The sequence below is a fragment of the Rhinoraja longicauda genome, chromosome 25 (assembly GCF_053455715.1).
Source record: "Rhinoraja longicauda isolate Sanriku21f chromosome 25, sRhiLon1.1, whole genome shotgun sequence".
Classification (NCBI taxonomy): domain Eukaryota; kingdom Metazoa; phylum Chordata; class Chondrichthyes; order Rajiformes; family Arhynchobatidae; genus Rhinoraja; species Rhinoraja longicauda.
Genome location: NC_135977.1, coordinates 15,796,083 through 15,815,938, shown reverse-complemented (window position 1 = coordinate 15,815,938; position 19,856 = coordinate 15,796,083). Strand labels below are relative to the sequence as shown.

The 19,856-nt window shown below is 39.9% G+C and overlaps 1 protein-coding gene across 5 annotated transcripts in view; it reads right to left on the bottom strand.

Annotated features, from left to right (window-relative positions):
* Nucleotides 1-282: 282 nt before the first annotated feature.
* The window catches only part of LOC144605839 (NACHT, LRR and PYD domains-containing protein 1b allele 2-like), a 91,239-nt gene continuing 71,665 nt past the window's right edge, over nucleotides 283-19,856 (bottom strand). For 3 of the 5 annotated variants that reach the window (XM_078421442.1, XM_078421443.1, XM_078421439.1), the window contains 4 exons: nucleotides 11,276-11,344; nucleotides 7,618-7,686; nucleotides 3,720-3,779; nucleotides 283-1,409 (listed from right to left, as the gene is read on the bottom strand). In XM_078421442.1, the coding sequence (XP_078277568.1) occupies nucleotides 1,327-1,409; nucleotides 3,720-3,779; nucleotides 7,618-7,686; nucleotides 11,276-11,344 (281 nt within the window). In that variant the 3' untranslated portion in view covers nucleotides 283-1,326. Of the gene's footprint in view, nucleotides 1,410-3,719; nucleotides 3,820-7,617; nucleotides 7,687-11,075; nucleotides 11,161-11,275; nucleotides 11,345-19,856 lie in introns of those variants that run through there. The other 2 variants (XM_078421440.1, XR_013548893.1) reach the window with 2 other exon arrangements.

Sequence of the window (19,856 nt, the reverse complement as noted above, 5' to 3'; positions counted from 1 at the left end):
GAACTGTGGTTGCTCTTTTAAATACTTCTTGGCAAACTGTAACCTGGCCATCCTATCCTGGCAGCTAACCAGTGGTTTGCATCTGGCAGTGTAGCCTCTGTATTTCTATTCATGAAGTCTTCTGAGGACAGTGGTCACTGACTAATCCACACCTGACTCCTGAAGAGTGTTTCTAATCTGTCGGACAAGTTTTGGGGAATTTTTCTTTATTATAGAGAGAATTCTTCTGTCAAGTCAAGTCAAGTCAATTTATTTGTATAGCACATTTAAAAACAACCCACGTTGACCAAAGTGCTGCACATCTGACTAGGAAAAAAAGAAACACACAGTGGCAGGCAGCCAAACACAACGGCGCGGCCATCTTGAACAAAATGTTAATTCAATCACCCACAGTCCAACAATAAAAGCACTAAACAGGCACCCAAATTACCCAACCCCAAAAACCCCCCAAAACACAGTCCAACAATAGAAGCATTAAATAGGCATTCAAATCACACACCCCAAAACCCCCAAAAACACAGTCCAACAATAAAAGCATCAAACAGGCACTCAAACCACCCAACCCCAAAAACACACAAAAAAGAAACATCCATCAAAGAAACATCCATCACAGTGAGTCTCCTCCAGTCCTCTCTCTCCTCACTGTGATGGAAGGCCACAATGTCTTTCCCTTCTCCTGCTGTCCTCGCCCGCGGTCAGGTTGTTGTGGTTGCAGGCCGCACCGGACGGTCCACAGCGGGCCGAGCCCAAGGCGCGTCGCGTCGCAGCCGCTCCCGCAGCCTCCGAAGACGGCCGGCTCCGGTGATGGTAAGTCCGATCCACGGACTTGGATGGTAAGTCCGATGGAGGCTGACAGCTCCAGGAGTTGGGCCGATGGTAGGCCGCAGCAGGAACGGAGACACGGCCCAGAAAACAAAGGTCGGGTCTCCGTTCGGAAGGGACACATATTTACAGTGTTAGTTTCCCCCTCCCCCCCACATACACACATAGTACACAAACACAAAAACACCACATCACAACTACAATTAAGACAAAAAAAACCAACAAAAACACAAAGACAAATGGACCGCAGGTGAGCGGCAGCTGCTAGGGCAGTGCCGCCATTTTAAAGCCACGTTTAAACTCTGTGATCAGCTGTGGAGGTCTTCATTGGCCTGCCAGTCCCTTTGCGATAAGTAAGCTCACCAGTGCTCTCTTTCTTCTTAATGATATTCCAAACAGTTGATTTTGGTAAGCCTAAGGTTTGGCTGATGTTTCTAACAGTTTTATTCTTGTTTCTCAGTCTTATAATGGCTTTTTTGACTTTCATTGGTGCAACTTTCGTCCTCATGTTGATAAACAGCAATAAAAGTTTCCAAAGGTGATGAAAAGACTGGAGGAAAGACTATGTGCCGAGAGCTCTCTTATACCTGCATTAAGGAGGCAATTAAACACACCTGAGCAATTACAAACACCTGTGAAGCCATGTGTCCCAAACATTATGGTGGTCTGAAATGGGGGGAATATGCATAAACACAGCTGTAATTTCTACATGATGAAACTAAAATGTATAAAAATGCCCTTTAATAAAATCTGACAATGTGCGCTTTAACCACATGTGATTTTTTCTATTACAAATCTCAAATTGTAGAGTACAGAGGCAAATAAATAAATGATGGGTCTGTCCTAAACATTATGGAGGGCACTCTATGTGAAAGTGATGTAAAGTTATAGAGTAACAACACGGAATTAGGCTCTTCAGCCCAACTCATTCATCTGACCAAGGAGCCCAATCTGAGTATGTTTGGCCAATGTCCCTCTGAACCTTTCCTAGCCATGTACCTGTCAAAATGTATTTTAAATAACGTGTAGTCCTGGCCTCAACTACCTACTTTGTCATATAGTTCCATAGACCCAATCTCTCTGTGTGAAAAAGTTGTCCCTCAGGTACTTATTAATCTTTCCCCTCTCACCTTATATCTAAATCTACTGGTTGTTGATTTTCCTACTCTAGGTAAAAGATTCTGTGCATTCACCTCTGTCTTCCCCTTATGATTTTATACACCTCAATAAGATCATCCCTCAGCCTCTTACGCTCTGAGGAATAAAGTCCAAGCCTGCCCAATCTTTTCCTATAATTCAGGCCCTCGAATTCTGGCAACATCCTAGTAAATCTTCTCTGTACTCTTTCTAGCTTAATGACATCCTTCTTATATAGTATGATGACACAAAAGATAATACTCCAAATGTGACCTCACAAACGTCTTGTACAATTATAACTGAGAGAACAGAGGACTGAAATCCACAAGGACAGCACCTGAGGTCTGAATTGAACCTGGCCTCTGGGATGCAAGATACAAGCTGCACCATTATGCTGCAGAAATTGTAGAAGGAAGGCAGGGGAAATTTGAAGAAAATCTGAAAGGCATCTGCTCATAACAATCATCAGTTCATGAATGGTATTGTAATCTTCATCATCACTTCCTGTGATGCCAAGCACGGATTATTCCAGGAAAAGATGTGCAGCCAACAAATATATCTTCATACAAATTGTGCAGGGTTTTTATTTGCAAGAATGGAAGACAAGAACATACAATAACGAGATTTTAAAAGACATGTGGACAGATGCATGGATGGGTTTCGAGGAGCGTGGGTCAAACGTGGTCAGGTGGAACTAGCGTAGAGGGGGCATCTTTGTCCACATGAGCAAGTTGGGTTGAAGGGCCTGTTTCAATGCCTTATAGCTCTTTGAAGTGATTACAGAATATACCTGTTGTGTTCATCACAGTTTGTGTGCAGAGAGTAAGATGTAATGCATGGATACATGGATAATGCATGCAATCTATGAACGTGTGATTACAGGCAAATAACGAGTGGAAAACATTGGAAGGATGTGGGGTAGAGCAATATTGTGTTGATTACAGATGTAAATAGTATGTGTCTGAAGATTCAAAATAATGGATGTAACTGGTAAGATTCTTCTCTGATCCAAGTCCAGTTGAGGGCATTAATCTTATTTATGATTGCTGAACCCAGATTAAACTGAACTTCTGCAACTGCCCTCTTCTAAAATGGGGTTTTAAATGTTTCCTACATTTATAGGAAAACACTTCTCCTCATCCTTATTCAACATCTGAGAATTTGGGTTCCCAGAGTCTTCACTATCTCCTTCTTAGTCATACAACACAGAAACAGGCCCTTTGACCTTACTCACCATGTACCCCAAGGTGCCCAATCTACGCTAGTCCCATTTGCCCTCATTTGACCCACATTGTTCGAAACGTTTTCAATCCAGTATTTGCCCATATTATGTCCCTTAAATTTTGGTATTGTCCCTGCTCAAATTACTTCTTATGGTTGCTTTTTCTATATATTTATCACTCCCATGTGAAAAAGCTGCCCCTCAGGTTCTCATTAATTTTTTTCTGATCATTTAACATCTTTGCGAACATCTATTTGTTATTTCTGCAATTGAAGCACATGTCCCTTTTCTCAAATCTGGGCATTTTTCAGTGGCATAATTTTATACCAACCACTCTTGCAGTGACTCTGTCCACAAGACTTTCTGACTACATGCCTGAACCGTAACAGTGATCTCTCAACATCAATGGCATGTAATGTATGCACACCCATTTTCAAGTTTCTCGGCCTTTGCGTTTATAGAAAGAACAGTCAAGAAAATAAGGTACAAAGCACTGTAAATATGATGGATAATAAGTCATAATACATTAAAAGCATACCTGAAGAGGAATCAGATCGTTTAGCAGCCAAATTTACTTGTATGTCAGAGGTTTCCACTTCTAAAAGATATACATACATATTTAATAATGTGTTTGATTCCTAAAAATAGAAATGTTATTTTCTGCTTAAAATAATGTAAGTAGTTACAGAATGCAAGGCACTGGAACACAATAAGTAAATGGATGATTCAATAAATTGGAACTTTTATCATCAAATCACATCAAACAGTTAATTTAGTAAAGCTTCATTGTAACAGAGAACAAAAAACTGTATTTATGGTAAGGAATAAGTTAATTCCTTGTAAGTTAGCAGGAATTACTAATAAATAAATGACAACAATTACGGTGGACGGTGTGATGCAAAAGGCGTGAATCTATAGGGAAGGCAGGAGGAAATAATGAGTAACATGGAAATTCGATCACATAGCATTAACTTTGAAGGAATGAATGATCCAAGATTAATTTGTCCCAGAATATTTATTTTTTGGATGATATCACAGCAGTCATTATTGTCACACAGAATGAAAACAGGCCCTTCACTCACTGTGTCAGTGTAGGTCATCAAGTATTTAATACTCTAATCCCATTCCCCAGCAGCAAATCATTCTGTGCCAGAGCACTTCAAGGGTTCATTGAAATATTTATTCAAATGTAGCTCAGAACTCCACGCTACAACTTTTAGAGAAAAGGTCTCATTCAAACTATGTGCACGGGATTTATTTGTGGCTTTTCTTGTTATTTAAATATTCATTCTGCTGACAATCGGAGACCTGACTTGACAATTTTGTACGTTCAAAGGTTCTAGGAGCAGAATTAAGCCATTTGGCCCTTCAAGTCTACTCCGCTGTACAATCATAGCTGATCTATCTTTCCCCTTCAAACTCATTCTCCTGCCTTTTCCCCATAACACCTGACACCTGTACTAATCAAGAATCTGTGAATCTCCACCTTAAAAATGTCCATTGACTTCGCCTTCACAGCCTTCTGCGGCAATGAATTCCACAGATTCACCACTCTCTGACTGAAGTAATTCCTCCTCGTCTCTTTTCTAAAGGTAAGCCCTTTTATTCTAAGGCTAGGGGCTCTGATCCTAGACTATCCCACGAGTGGAAACATCCTCGCCACATCCACTATATCTAGGCCTTTCACTATTCGATAAGTTTCAATTAGGTCCCCCCTTATCCTTCTAAACTTCAGCGAGTACAAAGCCAGTGCCTTCAAATGCTCATCATATTTTAACACAATCATTCCTGGGATCATTCTTGTAAATCCCCTCTGGACACTCTCCAATGCCAGCATATCCTTCCTCAGATATGGGGGCCAAAACCGCTCACAATATTCTAAATGCAGTCTGACCAGTGCCTTATAAAAGCATTACATACCTGTTTTTATAATCTAGTCCTCACAAAATAAATGCTAGCATTGCATCTGCCTTCCTTACTACCGATTTGACTTAGAAATTAACTTTTTGGTAATCCTGCACCACCATTCCCAAGTCCCTTTCAACCTCCAATTTCTGAATTCTCTTCTCATTTAGAAAATAGTGTACTCCTTTACTCCTATCAAAATGCATGACTCCACACTTTGCTACACTTTATTCCATCTGCCACTTCTTTGCCCATTCTCTCAATCTGTCCAAGTCCTTCTGCAGAGTCCCTGCTTTGTTTATACTACCTGCCTCTCTGCCAATCTTTGTATCGTCTGCAAACCTGGCCACAAAGCCAATTCAGAAATAATTAAGCTGTTAAAATAAATTCCAGAGTTCATCGAGGGCATTAAAATTAACATTGTTTTCTCCAGCATTTAGCTGTTGAGATACCCATTTAATGCGTGCCTCAAAAGTATCACCACTGACAGTTCTTCATTACTGAAGATATATATCATAGAAAAGTACAACACAGGAATAGAAACTCGGCCCACAATATCTGTGCTGAACATAATGTCAAAATATTCTAATCTCAGTGTTATACAGCAACTCATAAAGGGAGATGATAATTAAACTTAAAGTATCTGATATACAAAGGAGTATCAAGATTGTTTAAACAAGATGCTCATGTTGGTGTCATCATTGAGTTAGTTTTATCATATTTGTCATTTTGGTCCTTTTTTTTAAAGCAGATTTTGAATATGCATTGTCATCTTATTATTGGCAGAGTTTGGCTGAAACAATGTTGGTATCTCTCAACATAGAATTAAGAGAATGTCAAAAACTATAATAAGGATTCTTAATGTAAGTTTTCAAGGGGGATGTGCAGGACATTAATTGCTGTGCATGGCTTCCAATTAGCCCTCAATCTATTCCATTTAAGCAAGTAATGTTTGTCTGGTGGAAAGTGCTGTTCTTCTCTTTATTTTCCAAATACTGGTCTTGAGATATCGCATTGTTGTGTGGCTATAAACAGCATTTATGTAGCATGTGGAGAAATCTCTATAAAGAATACATTGTGGGGTCCAAGTCTGCTTCAGAATCTTTTTTTAAATAAATAGTCTTAAGGTGGGTTCAGTGATTATATAGTTGGTCTTTGTTTTCATGTATTTATAGGTGTGCTGTATAATATTGAGATTAGTGTACCTTGGCATTAAGCTCAACACAGATATTTATTTACCATTATGAGTATGGTGGTTTATCGTTCTGTATTCATGCATAAATGCATTTGAAGCACTATTATAGTACTGACAAAAGCACCATTGTTGGACGAATTACAGATGATGAAGAGCCAGAGTATAGAAGGTAGATCGCCTGATCGAATCGTGCCAGAGCAACAACCTTGCCCTCAACATCAGTAAAACCAAGGAACTGATTATTAATTTTAGAAGTAGAAGAGGCAGAGGATCCACAAACCTGTCTTCATCAATGGGACAGTAGTCGAGAGTCAAAAAGTTCAAATTCCTGGATGAGCAGATCTTCAAACTGTCCTGGACCCCAAAAATTGACGCAATCATAAAGAAGCTCCTCTACTTCCTTAGAAAATTGAGGAGATTCGATATGTTGCATAACACTCTCTTGAAATTCTACAGGTGTACAGTAGAGAGCTTATTGACTGGTTGCATTCCAACCTGGTTCAACAACTCAAATGCCCAGGAACGAAGAAGATTGCAAAAAGTGTGAATACTGCCCAATCCATCAATGAGAGCCAGGGTGGTATGGCTCTCTTCACCATCAAAGGGATTTATAGGAGTCACTGCCTCAAAAAGGCAGCAGACATCATCAGAGATCCATACCACCCTGGCCACTCTCGCATTTCGCTCCTGCCATCGGGAAGAATGTATACAAGCCTGAAAACTGTAACGTCCAGGTTCAGGTGCAGCTTTCTCCCCAGCAACCATCAGACTATTAAACACTACAATCTCCTATGTTGACTTGCAGGCTTGGTTTTTGTCATTGTGCTATTATTGTTTGTTTATTTAAACACTAAACTTCTCTTTTGTTTATTAGTGTGTTTACAGAGTACTACGTTTACATTGGACACAAAATACTGGAGTAACTCAGCGGGACAGACTGCATCTTTGGATAGAAGGAATGGGTACGTTTCGGGTTGAGACCCTTCTTCAGTCTGAAGAAAGGTCTCGACCCGAAACTCACCCATTCCTGCTAACCAACGATGCTGCCTGTCCCGCTGAGTTACTCCAGCATTTTGTGTCTATCTTATGTTTAAACCAGCATCTGCAGTTCCTTCCTGCACACTACGTTTACATACTTCCTGTGCTGCTTTCAAGTACGAATCTAATTGTTCCGTTTCAGGACATATGACAATAAAACTTTTAAAATGTACTGACTCCTTCCTGTGGGAGAAAATATTAAAGTTATAAACTCTTCCAAAACTCTATGTCTTACATACTACTCAATAAAATATTGTAAGGTTTGCAGAGAATAATAAATGTGATTTTTAAAATATACCTGAAGATATTTGGACAGGAGATGCAGAGCCTAGATCAACATTGATGTTTTCCAAAGGATCTGTTGAATCTAAAATATATTTAAAACATCATGTAGCAGCACATGTAGAGAAACTGTAATCTTGCCAGCATTATTGTCAACAAAATGTCTCACTACAAAAATAAATTAATACAAATTTGTCCAAGATATCCAGATTGTTAGGTCACTTTGTTCTGTACACTCTCGTTACCCCAACATGTGACATCTGCACCAGATGGTGACACCGGAAGATTAATAATATCTCCAGCATAAATGGCTGATATCACAAATCCACAACACCAGCTCATCGATGTTACATCAAAATCAAAGAAATTAGAAGTCACAAGGAACTGCTGATGTTGATTTATAAAAAAAAACCAAAGTGCTGGAGTTACTCAGTGAGTCAGGCAGTATCTCTGGAGAACATGGATAGGCGACGTTTTTGATCAGGACCTTTCTTTAGACTGATTGTGGTGGGGTGGGTTGAGAACAGATAGTGTTACCTGGTTCACACCTTTCATCCCACCAGCCTCCGCATCCAACACATCATTCTCTGATATTTTCGCCACTTTTAACATGATCTCACTACCAGTCATTTCTTCTCATCCCACCCTTTTTGATGCCTTCCAGAGGCACCACTCTGCAACCCAATGTCGATGTTAAAAACAGAGAAAAATAAAAACGTAATATCTTGCATCAAGAGACAAGTTGCTCAACTATGTGATGTGCTTTCCTCAAGTCTGAAAATATATGCAAACATTCTCTTATTAATAATTGTTGAGTGATCTTTACTATTCTTTTAATCCTGCATGGAAGCTCTGGTGTGTGAACTTATCTCTTGATCCAAGACTCTTCAGTAAACCTTTTGTTTCTCTGTAGAGACCGAGAGCTCGGTGTGCAAAAGGGAGTGCTGGAATTTGGGTAACGGTGTGGGAACTGGGGTCCTGCTCTTTTAGACATAGCAAAGTACCTGAGCCCTGATGTGTGAAAGGGAGAATGGGAAAATGGGCCTTGGTGTGTTAGAAGGAGCGCAGGAATCGAGGTATTATGTTGAGGATAAGATGGGAATTAGAAACTGTTGAGCCATCTGCCAAACCATTGGGTTTCCAAATATCAGAGCTTTACTGTATTTATCTTTTGACTTGTAGCACTAACATCAATTTTAAGTTACTTAACTCACTCCGTGAGAAACATACTGCATTGGAATAAGAGTTACTTGAATAAGGATTTTTAGTTATTTGGACCAGAATTCTTAGATATTTCACAGATCATGAAGAGTACATATGCCTTTGCCAAGGAACCATTGAGGTAACACTTAATTTAAATCTTATATTGAAACTATACCTGGAGATATTCTTAAGGCAAGTTCAGTATTCAAGTCAGCACCTGTACCTTCTGAGGTAACTCTATATCTAAACTATACATTATATATTACATCACAACATTTTGAGACTGTAATCTTTCCAATATTTATATTGATGCTCTGAAAAAATAGAATTTTGCCATTTTGTGAAGATAGCTGTTACTCTGTTTTTGTGCTGCAATATTCAACCACCACTGCAATATTTATCCTCTGCACAAAAATGGTGATGGGTGACTAATAATACGTGTGGCTGATGAGAGGACTCTTGAATCCCACCACATTTGAGCAAAATCAAAGTCAAAGACCACCAAAATTATTATTCAGCACACAAATTATTCAAATAGACGTTCAGGTAGATAACAGTCCAGGGTGGGTTGTCGCATAGCACTCATGTGCCTGTCCATCAATATAACCTTGACATACAGGTGCCTATATTTGGGAGAAATACAAGGGCAGCAACATTGCTTGGTCTGGAAACATTAGCCTGACGGGAAGGGTGAAGAAAAAGAAAGATGACCCATTAAAAGACCTAGATCTCCCTCTGATAATTTTGCCACTTACCTACACAAAGAGAAATTTAGAGTAGCCAAGTTATCTACCACAGAGCTTCTTAAACTGGTGAATGGTTCACCCAAGGGTGAATGAAACTAGAGGGGTGCATGAAGGGTGAATGATTGAATATACATAAAATTATACACATGGGAGAATAAGACGAAAATTACCAAAACAACATAAGAAAATTTAGTCGAGGGTGAATTAAATTTTTGATAAAGACTCAAGAGTGAATGAGTTTAAGAAGCACTGATCTACCAACACATTTTTGGGATGGGAAGCACTCATAGGTTACCCATGCAGTCCAGGAGGAATGTGCACACTTCACACAGACAGTACTCACGATCACGATCAAATCCAGCAGCACCAACTAAAAACCAGCTCTCCTATTTTTAGTCACCCATGACTTCAATATAAAACTAGAATCTGCTCAGAAGGCCTTTGATAACTTGGCATATGTGAGGCTGCTAAACAAGACAGGAGCCCATGTTATTAGAGGCAAGGTACAAGTATGGGTAGAAGGTGGACACAAAATGCTGGAGTAACTCAGCAGGAAAGGCAGCATCTCTCAGAAGGAATGGGTGACATTATCAGGTCATGAGTAGAAGATTGGCTGACTGGCAGAGGCAATGTATGGGAATAAATGGGGCCTTTTCTGGTTGTCTTCGGTGACTAGTGATGACCAATTAGGGATAGCCAATAAGCATTTCTGTATTTGCTACTTCAAGAATAGCCCATGTACCTAAAATATATTTTTAAATTACATAGCAATATATAAAAGGAGATTTAACCTTGCCAGCATTAGAATGCAGAGATCATCTGACAAGAGAAACAAAATCATATGCACAAAATTATGAGAGGAATAGATCGGGTAAATGCAAAGAGTCTTTTGCCCAGAGTAGGGGAATTGAGAACCAGAGGACACAGGTTTAAGGTGAGAAGGGAAAGATTTAATGGGAACCTGAGGGGTAACTTTATATAAACAAAGGGTGGTGAGTGTATGGAACAAGCTGTTGGAGAAGGTAGTTGAGGCTGGTACTATTGCAACATTTCTGAGACATTTGGATATTGGCAAAAATTGGCAGGTGAGACTAGTTTAGATGGGGCACGTTGGTCAGCACGGGCAAGTTAGACCGAATGGCCTGTTTCCACGCTGTATGGCTCCTATGACCCCATGACTCTCTAAATCATGCAAGTTTATGAAGCATATTCAAGCAGCTGTCACAATGCATTTATCCTGTAAAATTCAACCCAAAATGTGATTTTTCTACCTTATGATGTAATCGAGACCGAATTAAGATCTAAATGGCTGTGAGTTGAGTTTGGTTTATTGTCACATGTACAGTGAAAAACATTTGTTGCGTGCCAACTAATCAGCTGGAAAACAAGACATGATTACAATCGAGCCATTCAAAGTGTACAGATACATGATAAAGGGAATAACGTGAGTTACTCCAGCATTTTGTGTCTATCTTATGTTTAAACCAGCATCTGCAGTTCCTTCCTGCACACTACGTTTACATACTTCCTGTGCTGCTTTCAAGTACGAATCTAATTGTTCCGTTTCAGGACATATGACAATAAAACTTTTTAAATGTACTGACTCCTTCCTGTGGGAGAAAATATTAAAGTTATAAACTCTTCCAAAACTCTATGTCTTACATACTACTCAATAAAATATTGTAAGGTTTGCAGAGAATAATAAATGTGATTTTTAAAATATACCTGAAGATATTTGGACAGGAGATGCAGAGCCTAGATCAACATTGATGTTTTCCAAAGGATCTGTTGAATCTAAAATATATTTAAAACATCATGTAGCAGCACATGTAGAGAAACTGTAATCTTGCCAGCATTATTGTCAACAAAATGTCTCACTACAAAAATAAATTAATACAAATTTGTCCAAGATATCCAGATTGTTAGGTCACTTTGTTCTGTACACTCTCGTTACCCCAACATGTGACATCTGCACCAGATGGTGACACCGGAAGATTAATAATATCTCCAGCATAAATGGCTGATATCACAAATCCACAACACCAGCTCATCGATGTTACATCAAAATCAAAGAAATTAGAAGTCACAAGGAACTGCTGATGTTGATTTATAAAAAAAAAACAAAGTGCTGGAGTAACTCAGTGAGTCAGGCAGTATCTCTGGAGAACATGGATAGGCGACGTTTTTGATCAGGACCTTTCTTTAGACTGATTGTGGTGGGGTGGGTTGAGAACAGATAGTGTTACCTGGTTCACACCTTTCATCCCACCAGCCTCCGCATCCAACACATCATTCTCTGATATTTTCGCCACTTTTAACATGATCTCACTACCAGTCATTTCTTCTCATCCCACCCTTTTTGATGCCTTCCAGAGGCACCACTCTGCAACCCAATGTCGATGTTAAAAACAGAGAAAAATAAAAACGTAATATCTTGCATCAAGAGACAAGTTGCTCAACTATGTGATGTGCTTTCCTCAAGTCTGAAAATATATGCAAACATTCTCTTATTAATAATTGTTGAGTGATCTTTACTATTCTTTTAATCCTGCATGGAAGCTCTGGTGTGTGAACTTATCTCTTGATCCAAGACTCTTCAGTAAACCTTTTGTTTCTCTGTAGAGACCGAGAGCTCGGTGTGCAAAAGGGAGTGCTGGAATTTGGGTAACGGTGTGGGAACTGGGGTCCTGCTCTTTTAGACATAGCAAAGTACCTGAGCCCTGATGTGTGAAAGGGAGAATGGGAAAATGGGCCTTGGTGTGTTAGAAGGAGCGCAGGAATCGAGGTATTATGTTGAGGATAAGATGGGAATTAGAAACTGTTGAGCCATCTGCCAAACCATTGGGTTTCCAAATATCAGAGCTTTACTGTATTTATCTTTTGACTTGTAGCACTAACATCAATTTTAAGTTACTTAACTCACTCCGTGAGAAACATACTGCATTGGAATAAGAGTTACTTGAATAAGGATTTTTAGTTATTTGGACCAGAATTCTTAGATATTTCACAGATCATGAAGAGTACATATGCCTTTGCCAAGGAACCATTGAGGTAACACTTAATTTAAATCTTATATTGAAACTATACCTGGAGATATTCTTAAGGCAAGTTCAGTATTCAAGTCAGCACCTGTACCTTCTGAGGTAACTCTATATCTAAACTATACATTATATATTACATCACAACATTTTGAGACTGTAATCTTTCCAATATTTATATTGATGCTCTGAAAAAATAGAATTTTGCCATTTTGTGAAGATAGCTGTTACTCTGTTTTTGTGCTGCAATATTCAACCACCACTGCAATATTTATCCTCTGCACAAAAATGGTGATGGGTGACTAATAATACGTGTGGCTGATGAGAGGACTCTTGAATCCCACCACATTTGAGCAAAATCAAAGTCAAAGACCACCAAAATTATTATTCAGCACACAAATTATTCAAATAGACGTTCAGGTAGATAACAGTCCAGGGTGGGTTGTCGCATAGCACTCATGTGCCTGTCCATCAATATAACCTTGACATACAGGTGCCTATATTTGGGAGAAATACAAGGGCAGCAACATTGCTTGGTCTGGAAACATTAGCCTGACGGGAAGGGTGAAGAAAAAGAAAGATGACACATTAAAAGACCTAGATCTCCCTCTGATAATTTTGCCACTTACCTACACAAAGAGAAATTTAGAGTAGCCAAGTTATCTACCACAGAGCTTCTTAAACTGGTGAATGGTTCACCCAAGGGTGAATGAAACTAGAGGGGTGCATGAAGGGTGAATGATTGAATATACATAAAATTATACACATGGGAGAATAAGACGAAAATTACCAAAACAACATAAGAAAATTTAGTCGAGGGTGAATTAAATTTTTGATAAAGACTCAAGAGTGAATGAGTTTAAGAAGCACTGATCTACCAACACATTTTTGGGATGGGAAGCACTCATAGGTTACCCATGCAGTCCAGGAGGAATGTGCACACTTCACACAGACAGTACTCACGATCACGATCAAATCCAGCAGCACCAACTAAAAACCAGCTCTCCTATTTTTAGTCACCCATGACTTCAATATAAAACTAGAATCTGCTCAGAAGGCCTTTGATAACTTGGCATATGTGAGGCTGCTAAACAAGACAGGAGCCCATGTTATTAGAGGCAAGGTACAAGTATGGGTAGAAGGTAGACACAAAATGCTGGAGTAACTCAGCAGGAAAGGCAGCATCTCTCAGAAGGAATGGGTGACGTTATCAGGTCATGAGTAGAAGATTGGCTGACTGGCAGAGGCAATGTATGGGAATAAATGGGGTCTTTTCTGGTTGTCTTCGGTGACTAGTGATGACCAATTAGGGATAGCCAATAAGCATTTCTGTATTTGCTACTTCAAGAATAGCCCATGTACCTAAAATATATTTTTTAATTACATAGCAATATATAAAAGGAGATTTAACCTTGCCAGCATTAGAATGCAGAGATCATCTGACAAGAGAAACAAAATCATATGCACAAAATTATGAGAGGAATAGATCGGGTAAATGCAAAGAGTCTTTTGCCCAGAGTAGGGGAATTGAGAACCAGAGGACACAGGTTTAAGGTGAGAAGGGAAAGATTTAATGGGAACCTGAGGGGTAACGTTATATAAACAAAGGGTGGTGAGTGTATGGAACAAGCTGTTGGAGAAGGTAGTTGAGGCTGGTACTATTGCAACGTTTCTGAGACATTTGGATATTGGCCAAAAATTGGCAGGTGAGACTAGTTTAGATGGGGCACGTTGGTCAGCACGGGCAAGTTAGACCGAATGGCCTGTTTCCACGCTGTATGGCTCCTATGACCCCATGACTCTCTAAATCATGCAAGTTTATGAAGCATATTCAAGCAGCTGTCACAATGCATTTATCCTGTAAAAATCAACCCAAAATGTGATTTTTCTACCTTATGATGTAATCGAGACCGAATTAAGATCTAAATGGCTGTGAGTTGAGTTTGGTTTATTGTCACATGTACAGTGAAAAACATTTGTTGCGTGCCAACTAATCAGCTGGAAAACAAGACATGATTACAATCGAGCCATTCAAAGTGTACAGATACATGATAAAGGGAATAACGTGAATAACATTTCGTGCAAAATTAAATCCAGTGAAGTTCAATCAAAAATACTCCAAGGGTTTCCAATGAGGTAGATAGTAGCTAAGGACTGCTCTCTGGTTGTTGGTTGGATGATTCAGTTGCCTGATAATGGCTGGGGAGAAACTGTCCCTGAAACTGGAGGTGTGCGTTTTCATACTTCCTTCCTTTTGCCCAATGGGAGAGGGAAGAATAGGGAGTAGCCTGGGTGCGACTCATCCTAGATTATGTTGATGGCCCTGCCGAGGCAGCGTGAAATGTAAATGAAGTCAATGGAAAGGAAGTTGGTTTGTGTGATGATCTGGGCTGCGTCCACAATTCTCCGCAATTTTTTGCGGTCTTGGATGGAGCTGTTCCCAAACCATGCTGTGATGCATCACAATAAAATGCGTTCTATGGTGCATCTGTAGAAGTTGGCGAAAGTTGTTGGGGACATGCCGAATTTCCTAAGCCTTCAAATGAAGTAGAGACGTTGGTGTGCTTTCTCGGCCATTGCTTCAATATGGATGATCCAGGAAAAGTTCTTGGTGATATTTACTCCTCGGAATTAGAAGCTTTCAAACATCTTTAATTCGGCGCCGTCAATGCAAACCGGGGTATGTGTGCCTCTTCGCTTCCAGAAGTCGATCACTATCTTCTTTGTCTTGCTGACATTGGGAGAAAGGTTGTTGTCTCAACACCAAGTCACGAGTTTCTCAATCTCCTTCCTGTACTCTTGTCTCATCATTATTTGATATCTGGCCCCAATGGTAGTTTTGTCTGCGAATTTGTAAATTCAAGTAGATTTGTACAAAGCTGCACAGTTGTGGGCATACAAGGTGTAAAGAAGGGGGCTGAGATCGCAACCTTGCAGAGCACCAGGATACTTGCATGCTCCCCCTCTAATTCCAAATTGCTCAGGTATAATTAAAGACAAACCAATAGTGTGTGTATTCACACTTTATTGTCATGGGAGACCAGCAACATCTTCTGCAAAAGAAACTTTATTCGTGATAAAAAATATGTACAAAACAAAAAACTCTTTGTACATTCTTAGTGTCTGTACATTAGTGTCATTCTCTGTAGTGTTCACACATAGAAAGGTACAGCACAAGAGCAGACCCTTTGGCCCACAATGTCAATGCCGAACAGGATGCCAAGCTAAAGTAATACTAATCTGCCATACACCTCCATTCGCTGCACATTATGTGCTTACCGAAAAGCCTTTTAAAAGTCACTTTTGTAAGTGCCTCCACCACCACCCCTGGCAGCACATTTCCAGGGTTCCTTCTCTGTAAAAAAAATTGTTCCTCATATCCTTTAATCTTTGCCCCTGTCATCTTAAAACTATGCCCATTTGCCTCTGACATTTTCACCCTGGGTAAAAGTTCTGTCTATTCTGTGCATCTCTTAATTTTATGAACCTCTATCAAGTCACCTCTCAACCTCCGGTATTCCAGAAAAAACAATCCTGGTCTGTCTAACCACTCCTTATAGCTAATAACCTCTAATCCAGGCAGCATCCCGATCCAAAATGTCACTTGTACCCTTCTCCAGAGATGCTGCCTGGCCTGCTGAGTTACTGTAGCATTTAAGAGTCTTTTTTTTGTAAACCAGCATCTGCAATTCCTTTTTTCGGCATTTTGGTAAACCTCTTCTGTACCCTCTCCAAATCTTCCACATCCTCTTGTAATGGGGTGACGAGAACTGCATACAATACTCCAAATGTGCCCCAATAAAAGTCCTATAAAGCTGCTTCTTCACAACTTATACTCTGTGCCCCGACCAATGAAAGCAGGCATACCATATATCTTCTTTACCACTCTATCTACTTGTGTTGCCACTTTTGAGGAGCTGAGGGGTTGGATCCCAAGATCCCTTTGTACATTATGGTATTAAGGACACAAAATGTTGGAGTAACTCAGCAGGTCAGGCAACATCTCTGAAGAATGCGGATAGATGATGTTTCAGGTCAGGATCCTTCTTCAGGCTGGGGCTGAAGAAGAGTACCAACTGGAAACATAATTTATCCATGTTGTTGCCTGACCCGCTGAGTTACTCCAATTCTTTTTGTCCTTTTGTAAATCAGCATCTGCAGTTTCTTACAATGCTGTGAAGGATTTTGCCATTAAATTTATACTTTCTCCTTACATCAACCTCCCAAAGTGCAACATCTCACACTTGCTCAGATTAAACTCCACCTGCCATTTCTTCACCCATTTCTGTAGCTGATGTACATCCTGCTCTATAGTTTGACAGCCTTCCTCACAGTCTGCAATATACCAGCGTTTAGAAGGAACATTGATGATGCTATACTATGGTATAATAAATAAAATCGTATCATTAAGTTTCTGGTTAACGATGAGCTGAAGGGCAGCATGGGAAAGTGAGCCCGCGTGAACTGGATGCCGAACCATCAGGATTTCCAAATAACTGTTTGGCAGAAAATTAGTTTTACTGAAATAATGATCTTGTTTGTATTTTTTATCAATTCTAATGACTTTCCTTCTAAAAGATCCTTAATTATAATTACCTGAAGATATATGTACACCTTCATCTGTTAAAAAAAGACAAACATTTAACTTTTCAATAATCAAAATTCCAGTTGCTACAAATGCCAGAAATCAGAAATGAAAACAGAATGCCAGAAACTTTAAGTATTTAAAGATGGAACAAAAGAGTCAGTATTTCAAGTTAATTACCATTTATCAGAATTGAGATAAACATGTTCTAAGTTGAAGACAGGAGGAATCCCCTTCAGAGCTCCAGTGAGTTAGATGCCAAACTAGCATGATTTCCAAATAATTGCTAATGGATTATCTGAGTTCCACTGAAATAAACACCATTTAATTGTTTTTTTTTAAAGAAGTCTGAATACTTTCCTTCAAAAAAGTTTCTTGGATTTAATTACCTGAATAAAATTTATAATAATAATGCATTTTATTTATATAGCGCTTTTCATATACTCAAAGACGCTTTACAGAGATTTTGAGAACATAGGGAAATGAATAAATAGATAAATAAGTAAATAAATAAATGAACAGAGAAAGGAGACAGAAGGTGAGGTGACCTTCAGTGGTTGAAGGCAGTACTGAACAGGTGAGACTTCAGCGATGTTTTGAATGTGGTGAGTGTGGAGGAGTCTCTAACGGTTTGGGGTAGTGAGTTCCATAGGGTGGGAGCAGCGATGGAGAAAGCCCTGTCCCCCCAGGATCTGAGTTTGGTCCGGATGTGGGGGGATAGGAGATTGGCAGCGGCAGAGCGGAGGGTGCAGGTGGGAGTGTGCCTGTGGAGGAGGTCGGTCACGTAGGATGGGGCCAGGTTATGGAGGGCTTTGTAGGTTATGAGGAGGATTTTGTACTGGATTCTCTGGGGGATGGGGAGCCAGTGGAGTTTATAAAGGACGGGGGTGATATGGTCACGGATCGAGGTGTGTGTGAGTAGACGGGCAGCGGAGTTTTGAATGTATTGAAGTTTATTGATGATTTTATTTATGCACACCTTAATCCGTTAAAATAAATCACTTTTCAATAATCAAAAGGCCAATAGGTACAAATGCTAGAAATATTATGCTGCATATATGGAGAGAGCAAAAGAGTCAGCATTTCAAGCCAATAACCCTTCAGAACAAAGACAGTTAGAGGCCCAACGAGAGGGACACAACTGGCGGCTCATCGTTTCAGGATTTTGATGTTTCAGAGATGATAAAGGGGGTGGGAAAAAAGATGGAGGAATTGCTTTACTGTCAGGGGGGAATGGCACAGTGGCTCTCATAGAAGACATATCAGACGGTTCATCTACTGAGCAAAGCTAGGTAGAACTCAAAAATCCGAACGGTGCATGCACTCCAATGAGAATGTACGAGCACCCTCCCTCCAATAGCCAGTAGAAGACAGAGGAGTAGAAATGTATACAGACTCAAGAGAATCAATAATGTTCAATTGTCATCTATGTACTAAAACTCTTGTTTCTTTGTTTGTTTGTTTCTTTGTTCCTGAACTACAGCCAAAACGGTACACGACAGCGCGACAATTTTAGGCCCACCTTACTCACCGTTGTCCCTTTGGTGCTAATGGATGAAGTTTCATTGAAATTGGTGTTATATTTTTTAAGTTATTCACATTTTAAAGTTTAAATCTATCTCCAGGGGAGGGGAGAGGTGGGAGGGGTGAGGAGAGGGTGCTGCACCAATGCAGGAGAGGTATGGGCCCAACGGGTCCACTTGGTCTAGTATGTACCAAAAACAGAACAATTAAATTCTCGCGTGCAGCAGCATATAAGGTTTGTACACACCAGACAGTACTCATAAATAATATAATAAATAAAAAGTAGTTAAATAAATTAAAACAAATATTAGTCCAATGAAAAAACTCCCATCCCCACCACCCAAATAGGAAGGAACTCAAGTGGGCAATCAGAAAGCCTAAAAGGGGTCACGATAAGTTAATGGCGAGTCAGATGAAAGAAAATCTCACGTTTTTTTCATATGTACACACAAAAACAAGAGACACCCAGGGAGAAGGTAGGGCTGCTCAATAATAAAGGAGGGAATTTGTGCTTGGAATCAGGGGATGTAGTACTCAACCAGTACTTTGCATCTGTATTCACCAAAGAGAAAAACAGGGAGGACAGTGAGAGCAGTGTGGAGAATACGAATATGCAGTTTGATAGTAAGGAGGATGTGTTGGGGCTCTTGAAGAACATGAATGTTGGTAAATCCCCTAGGGCTGATGAGAGAGGCAAGAAAGGAGAATGTAGGAGCCTTGACAAAGATCTTTGCAATTTCTCCAGCCACAGGCGAGGTCCCCACCTTCTGGAGAGCAGCTAATGTTGTTTCTTTGCTTAAGAAGGGAAGTAAAGTTAATCCAACTCACGTCAGTTGTAGGGAAGCCATTGGGGCAGATTATTCAGGATAGGATTTCCTCCCAGTTGGAAGAGCATGGGTGAATTGGTGACAGTCAGCATGGCTTTGTAAGTGGTAGGTCATGTGTTTCAAACTTGAATGAGATTTGTGAGGAGGTGACGAAGAGGATAGGGGAAACGGAAGAGGTTGGGGTGGTGAATGTTGTCCACATGGATTTCAGCAAGGAATTTGATAAAGTCTCCCATGGCGGGCTGATTCAAAAGATTAAGTTCCCATGATTCATATTAGCTTTATCATATGGATTCAGAATTGGCTTACTGCTAGAAAACAGAGGGGTGTGG